Consider the following 13,266-nt stretch of genomic DNA (forward strand, 5'->3'; position numbering starts at 1 on the left):
AATTACACAAAGGAAATTTGATAGGAGGAAAAGTATTTTTAATTATAACCTAAAAATTACTTTGCACACGGACTATTCAAAACAAATACTCAGTATATTCATGGACAAATCTTTATTTTATTTTATTGAAAATAACTTGCTAAAAAATATGATTTTGTATATGTGAACGACTTGTAATGTTAACTGAAAGACTGCTAAACTTTGTGAAGATATACACACTATTGAAAGCTATAAGTATTAAATCTACAAAGACTTTAAATGAGTCCATATTGAGAGAGTTAAGTCAATGTCGAGACAACAGGGCACTTTTTGTAGTAAAGAGAATCAAGGAGTGGGGATTTATAATGCAGTGGACAGAGCTCTAATGTAAGGATGAGATTCCATGATAAAAGTTAATTGCTTTGTAGGAATATATTTTTATTCAAAGCTATTTAGATGTGGAGTATCGTAATATGCTTTATGACATGATCAAATACTAACAGAGTATTTCTAGTAGTGATTTAATCAGTATAATAAAATTGTTGGCTTTTTGTTGGCAATTTCATTCATGTTTTAAATAAATGAAACATTTATGGAATCTAACCATAATAAAAGAAAGACAAATGAAAGCTTATTTTGTAACCTATAGTTGCAGCATAATACACTACACTTACAGGAAAACATGTAAAAACATTCATTTACATTACACTTATAGGAAAACATGTAAAAACATTCATTTACATTACACTTACAGGAAAACATGTAAAAACATTCATTTACATTACACTTACAGGAAAACATGTAAAACATTCATTTACATTACACTTATAGGAAAACATGTAAAAACATTCATTTACATTACACTTACAGGAAAACATGTAAAAACATTCATTTACATTTACAGGATTAGAATGTAAATGAATGTTTTTACATGTTTTCCTGTAAGTGTTTTTTCAAAAATATAGCTGAAAGTTATGATATTGTAGTCATGATATTGTCATAATTATCCATACAAATGCTTAGAAATATAACAAATTTGTGATGTGTGACAATAATTTAGTCTTTATTATAAGCATTTTCTGAACCTACGTAGTAAAATGTCTATCATCATACACCAAAAATTGGATTTCTTGATGGGAATTTTACAGAGGGTTATATAAGTTCAGATTTATTATTAGAAAAATATAAATTCTTTCTATGTATTTAACTTTGTATTTTGATTTGTGAAACCACAATTTTCTCTCTATTTTTAGAAAAAGGAACCTTTAAAAAAATTTTTTTGCAGTGGCCTGCTGAGAGGCCTGTTACAAAATGAGAGCTTGTGCAGATATAGCATGCACATGTTGATGGTGCATCTGTTTCCACTTATTTTATTTTATTATTGGAGGAGAATGACAAGCATTGTTTACTGTCAATTATGTTATTTATTAGTTAGTGTTGTGTGGGTTGAATTATAACATGGTTTTTAATACTCTGTATGGAAGAAATTAATAATGAAAAGGAATGAGCCAAAAATTTTTTGTTTTTTTACCCAATTTTAATTCACCACTTTTCATTCAAGAATATCTTGTACATGCTGAAGAGCATGCTAGTATGTTATCTTAATTTTGCTGTTAATCAAGGAACTAATATAAGAAAATAGAATAGCATAAGCAATGTAAACACTTATAAATCTTTTGATAACAAATGCACTTTAAAATCTAATGTATAAGACAGAACTAAAACAAATGGCTGGTACAAGGCATGTTTTAAGTTTTTAAATTTAATAATAAAGAATACATTGAGAAACATTTGCTGCACAACAGATAGGTTTAATTCTTTAAACCTAAATGGATGCTGACAGTAACTGGCTGAAAATGTCAATTTACCCATCAGACAGTGACAGCATCCAATAACATTTATGCCTGTTTGGCTGAAAACTAATCCAAACCATGTTCTTATCAAGAAAAATTGAAATTTTGTATGGTATGGTGATAATTATTAGGAAATCATGAAAATATTCTAGCTGAATGTGCAAAAAATTACAGGTTTAAAGAGTTATGACATTTTTATAGTGGTGCTTACAAAGATATTGTTTCTGAAAATTTACCGAAGAAATAATGATTCAATATCAGACCATGCGAGATGAAAAGAAATACAATATAATATTAATGATTCAATATCAGACCATGCGATATGAAAAGAAATACAATATAATATTAATGATTCAATATCATACCATGCAATATGAAAAGAAATACAATATAATATTAATGATTCAATATCAGACCATGCGATATGAAAAGAAATACAATATAATATTAATGATTCAATATCAGACCATGTGATATGAAAAGAAATACAATATAATATTAATGATTCAATATCATACCATGCGATATGAAAAGAAATACAATATAATATTAATTATTCAAATAATAAGTGAAATATTGAAAAGTATAAATTACATGTCAAAATTATAAATCTTAAAGATCCAGGTTGAACAAACAATTATTTCAAATACATTTTTTTTTGCATAAGTAGTTCTTGAATTATCACTAAATTTCCCTCATTGTTATTAAAACTTATGTGAACAAATTGAATTTTCAAGTTTCAACACAAACATAATTTTTAATTATGATAGTTTTAGATTGTAACATATACTTTTCCTTTTACAGCTTCACTCCTTAACATGGGATGCTCAACACAAGTCTAACAGTGAACAATGTTATTGCTACTGTGGAGGCCCAGGAGAGTGAGTCTTCCAAATTAATAGTCTATTTTTGATAATACACTACATTAGTTTTAATAATGATTTATTATTTTTCCTCACTTACATCATTTAAAGTAATTCAAATACTATTTATACGTGTTATTATTACAATTGGAAAACTGGTATATTTCTTTTTTTGCCACTAGAAAATAGTATTTGTTTATTGGAGTAAATTTTCCAATATATTTCAAGTAGATATGTTGCCTAACTTAATGTTTTCATAAGCAAGACATGAAAGGTTTCATACCTTCACACCATGCAGAAGGTTCATTTCACACCATTCAGAAGGTTCATTTCACAGTAACTTTCACTCCACCACTTTTATTTCATGAAAAGTATATGGTTTCCCACCAAGTGATGCCTCCTCTTTTCCAATGGGTGACATCCCCCGTAGGTTTTTTTCTTTCTGACAATGTGATTTAAGAAAAAAGATGAACTCATCTTTTTAATTTCCTTATTTATTCTGGATGTTGTTAGTGTGGGATTCTTTATTGTATGGGGAGGTGAGTAAATGTTTCTGAAGTTAATACCAGAAAATGTATTTCAGATAGTTATGCACAATCTCCCAACCATTCTCCCCAATTTCAGTGTATTTCTTTTGCCTCATAAAGAATCAGCCTTTGTTCAAATGGTATTGTTTAATGGGGATTACTGTTCATGGATGATGTGTTACCTTTCTATTGTTGAAGAGCTATAGTCTAATGATGATTATATCATAGGCTAGTTTAGTCCATGTTAATACACGTAGGTGTGGTAGCCTCGTTTAAGGTTTGTGGCATGCAAAGATATCTTCTCAGCAATAGCACAAGGTAATACCTGTTGTGCAGAAAGGTGAGTAGTTATCCGAAATGCCTTTTCAGGTAAGGATGATGTTAACTTTGCATTAAAAACAATTTAAAATATAAACACTTTCAAACTTACATTTTCTCACATTTTAGTATTCCAAGAATATGTGATTGAAGTGTCTTTCCTCTTTGAAGTGAGAAACCGAGAAGGATAACCAAGATCTGGGATACCACAATACTTGTTATGATGATTTGAAATGAATAACTAAAAATAATGTTTAACTCTGTTGCTATAAAAAAGTTTAATTTTTTTAAGACTCCCAGTAAATACTTTTCAAACACTTATTAATCATTTTTGAAAGAATTTTAGTTCTGTTTTTATTTGTCGTGTGTGTGGTTTCCTTGTCAGCATAATTTGTAGCATATAACATTCACCTCATAATAATTGTCAGTCATATTAACCCAAGGGTAGTGTGATTCTCCTTACATAAAATGTATGCTTATATGTGAAATCCACCTTTATATTTAATTTTTGAATATCTACTGTCACTGAAATTTTAGTAAGGTCAGTTGCTTGTTTATTGACAGTAGACTAATCCATCGTAGGCTTGATATACAACTGTTATGACTTAATTACTGACTTGTAAATTAAAATGTCCAATTATTTGCAACACTTTTAATGTACGTGATTATTTTTCACTGGGATAAGAATAACTTTTAATAGAGACACAACATGAAACAGCTGTGAAATTACATGGACTGACTATTCGGAACTCCATGGTCTTTTTCCTCGGTACAATGAGAAAAGGCAAGGTGTGTTCCACACATTGGACAACCTTGTGATTGTTTTGATTTTATAATATATGTAGACTGGATAACCTGCACTAAGATTCTACATTTTTATATATTATGAATTAAATCTTATTATTTTCACTACATCAGGCATACCAGTATCATTTAGACATTATGCCTGCATCAGATATATTGCAATAAATCATATTATTTTTGGTTTTGTAATACTGTTGAAGAAGTCATTGCTAGGAATACAAGTAGGCATATATTTGCAATGTTTAATAATCTAGTCCTTATAGTGAAAAAATATATAGTATGACTAGTAGAATTTCAGTTTGAGGTAGTACATTTCTCATGCCTAGGAGTACATGAAAAAAAATAAACACCTGGTATAATAATTTCTCACTCCCTTACAGCTGTAGTAGTTCTAGTGAACATGTAATATATATATATGTATGTAGATCAATGTCAACATTTAATATATCAACAATAGATATATATATACACACACATACATGTGGGCCAGTGTCAACATTTAATATATCAACAATAGGTATATATATACATATGTGGACCAGTGTCAACATTTAATATATCAACAATAGATATATACACATACATGTGGAGCAGTGTCAACATTTAATATATCAACAATATATATATATATATACATGTGGACCAGTGTCAACATTTAATATATCAACAATATATATATATATATACATGTGGACCAGTGTCAACATTTAATATATCAACAATAGATATATATATATATTTTATATATATATTTAATAAAAATTATTAAAACTTATTTATTTATAGGTGGTATTTAAAGATGCTGCAATGTTGTCGGTGTAAGCAGTGGTTTCACGAAGGTAGGATGTATTATTGTTTCTTAAATGTTCTTGGTTGGTCAGGTTTCTTAAAAAACAGATACAGTAGAAAAATAAAGTCATTCTTAATAGTGAGAAACTTGTCTACATTACTAATCATAACTTTTTATCATTATTTTTAACTTGTGTATGAGTAAAGATTTTCTACCCTTCATTCCTAATCTCTTAAAACTGTATTTAAAATTTTCAGAATATTACAGCTTAATGGAAAAACCTTATAGTAGTATATAAATTATAACAGTGATATTGATGTTTTTAAAGAATTCCTACTTGGTGACACATTGTGTCACATTTTGATTAATTTAATTGTGTGCCATGCTTCGTGTGTAAAAAGTAAGTAGTAAAGATCAACCTGATATATTTATTTTGAATACTTTATACACTTCTACAAAAGATGATCTGTAGATAATGCCAAACTAAAAGATTTTTAGTTTAGCCACTGTCATATATATTATTTATTTAAGGAGTGTTAGCTTTCTGTAAGTGTTAATGTATTTTTGTTTTTTAACTGAATTGTTTAAGAAATTTGTTCAATTTTAATTAATATGTTTGATAAATTGTAGTTCATTACATAGCAAAAATTCTAAAATACATATTTTTAAGTTGTATGTTGGATTAATCTGATTTTACTTTAACTACTCTATAGAAATTAGCATTTGTTTGTTGATGACATTAGCTGGTATCGTATATGCTATAGCATCCAGCATTTGTTTGTTGATGACATTAGCTGGTATCGTAAGTGCTATAGCATCCAGCATTTGTTTGTTGATGACATTAGCTGGTATCGTAAGTGCTATAGCATCCAGCATTTGTTTGTTGATGACATTAGCTGGTATCGTAAGTGCTATTTGGGTTAAACACTAGGTGGTCAACAAATGCGACAGTGTAAGAAAATAAAGATGTTTGGTGCCAAAAACGATGTTGTCAGTTTGATCATAGAAACCAACTGAAATGAAAATTTGTTCAATAAAATTATGCAATAAAAAACACTAGGCATTTCAATAAAAAGGATCAAACTGAAATGTAGTTCTAATTGATATATATGTTTGTTAGAATGAAATCTGTATCTTTCAGCTCTCTTATTTTTGAGTTTTAGCAGTAAACTTCAAAACATCTTTGAGAGAGTAGTAACTCATTATTTAAATCATGAAAAATTGAACTAAAAATACAAGTAATAGAATATGTGCACACTGTTGAATATCATAGTTACTGCTAATCACATATGAAAAGGTGTGGCAGTCCTGTTAAGATACCAAATCAGCACGCTGATTAAATTCCACTTAAATTAAGGCTAATTAGAAATGGAAATTGTAAAGCTAAGAAGTTTCACTAACAGGTAATTTTGTTTTCATTTATTTAATGATATTATTTAATTAATATTATTAAACTTCTGTAATAAAACTCCTATTCTCCACAAGTACTAACATTAAAATCTAGCTGCTATATTTCAACTCTTTGTTTTATCCTTGGTAATTTGGTAATCTGTATTTTGCTGGTTCTTTATGGAAATATGCAAACAAAATATTGTACCAATATCTTGCAGAGATATGCATATACTTAAATATTTTCAGAGAAAACTGGTGAAGGATTTTAAATACAGATTACTTCTGTAAACAGAAGAAAAAAAGTAGTTGTAATCACTGATTCAGCAGAAAAATCCAAAGAGTAAATTATTCTAGAACTATTATGATATGCAATAATACCTTGTTTGTCAAAAACAATGCAACTAGAAGTGTACCCAACCAAAAAAAGAAAATTGTTGAATCATCTGGGATGTAAAAGTTTAGTGCATTCTTTTCAGTTATGCTAATTGGTAGTACAAATGCTTCAGTCATAATTTACAACTATATGTTTGGTTTCTTTTTTGTGTGTCAATATTACATTAATGGTTTGACTACTTTATTTCAAGATATCATGAGAGACGTTATTGTTTAAATAGCAAGATAAAATTAGAATTAGAGGAAATAATTTTTTTTCTATAATTTCATTCCTTAATACAGAATATTTTGTTTGGCAAAAATTAAAAGTTGAGGTTTAAATGCTGAAAGCTGGCAAAGCTTAAGAAACAAATAAGCCTAATTTTTGTGCCAAAAATTGAGCTGAATGTAGATGTTTTTTCTTACGTTTAATTACATAACTGTCATGGTTATATAAAGCAATCATCTGAAGGTTTGCTGTATGTAGTTCTATTTTGATTGTTAGATATAAATTAGTTGTTTAGATAGAAAGATAATGCGACTGGTTTTCTGCAACAATAATCATTGGGTAATTTGCTCCCTCAGATCACTGATTGCTATTTGTTTCTTTTTTTCTTTTCTGCTAGCTTGTCTTCAATGTTTGGATGTTCCCCTTTTGTATGGAGACAGATTCTACATCTTTGTCTGTTCAGTGTGTAATATTGGTCCAGAGTTTTTAACCAGGCTAGCTCTGAAATGGTAAAGACCATTTGATTTTCAACATAATAATGTTTTTGTTTATTAAACTGCTATTTGTTCAAGAAATTGGCAATTTTGAAATGTAATTTTCATAATTGTTTATGAATAACATCTACTTATGTATTAAAGTTAGCTGGAAAAAAAAGTGAAACTACTGTAAAATTATCAAAATGATAATAATGCCCTTTGCTGCATCAGAAGCAGTAAAGTTTTATCATATCATATGGTTGAAAATGACATTAGATATTTTTAATAATCAGTAAACTTTAATAAAAATTACTTTGAAGCAATTTATTTTCATTTTCTCTCTGAGCTAGGCATAGCTTAGTGGTTAGCATAGCCTAGTGGTTAGTAGAGCCTAGTGGTTAGCATAGCCTAGTGGTTAGCATAGCCTAGTGGTTAGTAGAGCCCAGTGGTTAGCAGAGCCCAGTGGTTAGCAGAGCCCAGTGGTTAGTAGAGCCCAGTGGTTAGTAGAGCCCAGTGGTTAGTAGAGCCCAGTGGTTAGCATAGCCTAGTGGTTAGTAGAGCCTAGTGGTTAGCATAGCCCAGTGGTTAGCATAGCCCAGTGGTTAGTAGAGCCTAGTGGTAGCATAGCCTAGTGGTAGCATAGCCTAGTGGTTAGCATAGCCTAGTGGTTAGTAGAGCCTAGTAGTTAGCATAGCCTAGTGGTTAGTAGAGCCTAGTGATTAGTATGCCTATACTGTGAATCCAAGGATAAATAATTCGTGGCTTTGCCACAAAAATGTACTCCGCATTTTGGGGCTATGTGTGTACATTTAAGAGCGCTGATCAAATCCCATCATTTGATCAGACAAGAGTAGTTCTAGAGTTGACAGTGGATGTTGCTGATTTGCTGCCTTCTTGCTAGTCTATTATTCAAAATTTTGGAAAGCTATGCACAAATAGCTATTTTGTACATTTGTACAAAACTGAAACAAACATTCCAAAACATACTTACCTCTGCTGACACTATAGCTATTTCTCGATCTCCAGGTTTTCCACTCTTTACCTATCTAAACATTGTTATCTGGTGTTTGTCAATGGCCATTGGAGGGATCACTCTCAGTCGAGGCTGTCTGTGATATGATCCACTGTGAGATGGAAACATATGCAGACTGAGGGTGTTTTTTTTGGGTGGGGATACTGAGGCAGCTATTGCAAATGACCTGGACCAGCTGGGGAGAACTTAGACTAACTTTTTCTGGCTCCTTCTTTTACTAGGTTGGCCTCAAAAAAGGATCATTTTGATCAGCCACCAACAGCCCATTTTCTTCAGTAGATTACTCAGGTTTGTGAAGTTTTGGGAGTATCTCCTATTGCATTTGACTCTACTCCTTTGTTGGCAGAAAGGATGGCAAGTGAGTACTTAGTTTTCCTCCTTCTCCTGCTATTAATGCATGCTTGGAGGTTTGCCACTCAGTTACGTGATGGGATAGCTATGCCTTGTTCCCCACATTTATCGGAACATCATACTTTGGTTTATCACCACCAGGAAGAGATATATTTAGATTCTCAATTAATGAGCCCCCTTTTAAACCTGTAAGGATCTTGATTGGAACCTGTGATCACTTTAAACAGATCACAGTTTTTTCGGATTCATCGTACTCTCATTACTGTCCTGAGGTATTTATCTTTAGTCCAACTTTTGTAAGAAGCTTAGATTCTCAATTAATGAGCCCCCTTTTAAACCTGTAAGGATCTTGATTGGAACATGTGATCACTTTAAACAGATCACAGTTTTCTCGGATTCATCGTACTCTCATTACTGTCCTGAGGTATTTATCTTTGGTCCAACTTTTGTAAGAAGCCTATCAGTGTTCCCCTCAGCAATTTGAGGATGAGTTGGGGATTTTGCTGATATCTACCTTAGTCAGATTGTCTTCTTCAGTTCTTTCTCTGGTTTTTTGGCTGGTTTGTTGTTGGGATTTATTGAGTAGAGACTCTTTGTTAGAGTGTTCATTTACCGTTTTCTGCCCACAAGGAGTTATGGGAAGCTCTTTTTCTCCTTCCCATGTTGTTTGCTGAAGTTCCAGAGACATTAAAATGAAGAATTTATTTAGCTCATTTATATTCTTCTTTATCATTGCTGGCTTCTCGCCTTTCTGGTACTAATTTGGGAGTGTTGGCTCATAGTGTTTCCAGACCCCCTCCTTCAGTTCTCAGGTCTATTAGATGACAAGTCTACCCTCCATATCAGCGTTCTCAAACTCCTTGCAATACACCAGGCAATGGTTCAAGGTCTGTCTCTCTTGAATGGAAAAATTATCATGATACTTTCCAACAATTCCACGGTGTTATCTCAGATTTCTCCTCAAGGAGGCACACATTCTCAAGACCTTTATTTTCATACCTTGGATCTTCTCTACTGAGCATCATATCAGTCTTTTAGCATGTCATATTTCAGGAGTGGTGAATTTAATTGCAGATCACTTGTCTCGACCCAAACAGATTCTTCTGATGGAATGGATGATATATCTTGAGGTTTTTCAGTGGATTTGCTCTCAATTCAGGTCTCCAACGATCAATGCCTTGGTGACTCATTGGAATTCTCAACTGCAGTTGTTTTGGTCTCCAATAACTCATTCTCAAGCATTGGCAGTGGATGCGTTCAGTCAGGGCTGGACAGTTTTACATCTCTATGCCTTTCCCCCAATTTGGCTATTGCCCCAGGTTCTGACTATGGTTCGTTCCACTCCCTGTGTAGTTCTCTTGGTTGCACTATATTGGCCAGCTCAAATGTGGTTTCCGCTTCTTCGGTAACTGCAGGAATGTCCACATCTACCTCTTCCACATTGGCAGTCTCTGTTGAGACAACCTCAATCAGACATTCTCTACCCAGATGTTCAGAAACTCAATTTTTATGCTTGGAAATTATGCGATCCTTTACTCAATATAAGGGTTTAACTTCTAAGGCTTCTCTGTATTTAACTAAATCTAGTCATAGGCGAACCTCGGCTGTTTATCAACAGAAATGGAATACTTATTGTCAGTGATGTATTAAAAGGAATTTAAACCCTCATCATCCTAAAGTATCTACCATAGCCCATTTTCTGACGTGGGCATTTGAGAGGGGTTTTGCTTCATCTACAGTGGCTTTATATAAGGCATCCTTATCCACTATTTTTTGGTATTCCAAATATAGGAAGGTTTTGGAATCCTCAGTACTATAAGCTCTACTCAAACCCATTTTCTTTGACCCAAATGACCTTTTCAATTACTGAATTGGGATTTTACAAATGTTTTACATGCATTGTCTCATCCTTCCTTTGAGCTCGTAGCTTTGTGTCCTTTGTTTCACCTTTCTATTAAATTGTATTTTTTTGTTGTTGGTTTGTGTACATCTTTGGGAGTTTTTTGCCATCCATGTACTTCAGACTCTCTATCATTCCACATTTGTCCTGCTTTACCCTGATAGGTCTTTTCTTACTAATCCATTTGCCAGCCATTTCTCACCTTTAAGACTGCTCCAATCCTGACCATTTGTTATGTCCTGTTAGGGCCCTCAAGTGTTATGTAGCTCGTACTAAATCATTTTGAGTTAGAAGGAATCGATTGTTCTTTCATTGGAATCTTTTTATTTCCTTTGACTTATCTCCCATTACCCTAACAAGGTGGCTTCATAAATTGATTCACAATGGATTATCATTACAGAAGAGGAATCTTTTGCATCATGTCTCTGCCAATAGCTGCCTGGTTGAATTGCCCTCTGGAAGACATTGTGCAGTCTGGTAGGTGAACTACTCTTAATACTTTCCTATTTCATTACTTGCATGATCTGGCAGTTTCTTCTTCTGAGGGTATTTTGACTAACCTGTGTAGCTATTTTGACCACATCTGTTAGATTTTGACCAGAGGTGAGTATTTTTCTGAATCATACACTCTTTTTTTTTCCAGGGTCCTTTTATTTTTCACTGGGTCCCACTCTGGCAGGTGTTGCCGAGGCAGGTATGCCTTCTCTTTTCAATTCTAGACTAGCAACCACTTTCACTGTAATTACTATAAGTTGCAACAAACTCTGTCAAAATGGGGTGTGCCATAAGACCATCTAGGTGTCTACCGGATGGTATTACCTTAGTATTATGGACTGCCACTCATTCACTATCATGGGTAAAGCTAAAGGGTATCCTGCTCATTCTTGCTGATCTTCAGGTTGAATAAATTGGGACTGGTTTGGGACACCTATTGCACAGTTTCCAGAGCACTGTTCCTCAGGGCTCCCACTGCGTATTCCCCCCTCCCCCCCATACTCTACTGGGGGAGCTCGGGAGTCCCTACCAACCCCAGTTTCCAGACACTGGGGTGGCGGACAGAGACTTTTCCTCCAGTGTTTGAGTGATATCAGTAGGAGTAGCACCAACCTCCACGAAAGCCTACTCGTAATTCTGGTTCAGATTTGAGATAAAGCTATGTAGTTGGGGGGTGCATAGCCCTTCCCTTTGATCAATGTCGGTTTTGTGTACATTCATGGAAGGAGGTCCACTATCTCCTCGTAATTCCAAATGCGAAGTGGTTCCACGTCCTTTCCATAATTCCAGGTGCAAGGGAAATACTCCTTGCCCTCTTGGTTGGGGAGTGACGATGAATGTTCATAATTCCAGACCAGATGAGTTCTGTTCCTTTGGTTGAGTATGTCATTCCGAGCCTGGGGTATTGCCATTTGGACTTCATCAGGTGGAGGAGAAAGTTTATCCATTTTGGTGTTGTTTACTTACTCGTCGTGATTCAGGTAGTGTGAAATACATCACTCTGGTTACAGGTTGGGATTGAATCAAAAGTATATGTACATAACATTGTGGTCCAATAGCCCTAGCCACCAACATGGGACATAGGTACTACAACCCTTTAATTCTAGCTCCTAGTTGTGGAACCTCTGCTATCTGGTTGGGGCTGGCCTATACCTTCTCAATGTGAGATTCTAGCTATAGTGTCAGAGGAGGTAAGTATGTTTTGGAAGTTAACATTTTCCTAAACTGAAAATGTATTTTAAATAATACTTACCTCCGGAAATACATTTTCAGTTTAGGAAAATGTTAGCTTTTCTCTGTCCTTTTGGATTTAGTATAGAAAAAGAAATTTTAAAATGTTTATACTAGCAAATATTAAAGTTTTCTTGCTGTAATTTGGTTGCTAATTTTATTTGATATACATTTTCAATGTATTAAAAAGTTTTTATTTTTTAAACAGCTAATGATACTCTTATTTATTAACTTATTTTAATCATACTTGTAATATTAAAGTCAAACTTTTTTCTTTTGTTTTCCTTTCATGTGTAGGACGGATGTCGCACACCTCATTATGTTTAATCTAACTATTCAAAATAACAAGAAATACTTTGACATTGACACTTCTATAGTCCCATTCCTGAATTCTAATTGGTCATTATTTCAGCTTCAGGGAGAGGTAAGTAATTTAGTTTTGAATCATGTTATTTTAATTTATGGGCTTTGTACTACATTAAATGTAATATTTATTATCTCAGTATGAATCATGTTGTTTTAATTTATGGGCTTTGTACTACATTAAATATAATATTTAATATTTCAGTATGAATCATGTTATTTTAATTTATGGGCTTTGTACTACATTAACTGTAATATTTAATATCTCAGTATGAATCATGTTGTTTTAAT

The 13,266-nt window shown here is 32.8% G+C and overlaps 1 protein-coding gene across 4 annotated transcripts in view; it reads left to right on the forward strand.

The window, feature by feature from the left end:
* Positions 1-13,266, forward strand: part of LOC106465790 (metal-response element-binding transcription factor 2-like) — a 107,401-nt gene that overhangs the window by 65,375 nt on the left and 28,760 nt on the right. For all 4 annotated transcript variants that reach the window (XM_022393723.1, XM_022393724.1, XM_022393726.1 and 1 more), the window contains 4 exons: positions 2,637-2,713; positions 5,131-5,183; positions 7,525-7,636; positions 12,910-13,036. In XM_022393723.1, coding sequence (XP_022249431.1) covers positions 2,637-2,713; positions 5,131-5,183; positions 7,525-7,636; positions 12,910-13,036 — 369 coding nt within the window. The remainder of the gene's footprint in view (positions 1-2,636; positions 2,714-5,130; positions 5,184-7,524; positions 7,637-12,909; positions 13,037-13,266) is intronic.

The sequence above is a fragment of the Limulus polyphemus genome, unplaced genomic scaffold, assembly GCF_000517525.1.
Source record: "Limulus polyphemus unplaced genomic scaffold, Limulus_polyphemus-2.1.2 Scaffold2052, whole genome shotgun sequence".
NCBI lineage: Eukaryota > Metazoa > Arthropoda > Merostomata > Xiphosura > Limulidae > Limulus > Limulus polyphemus.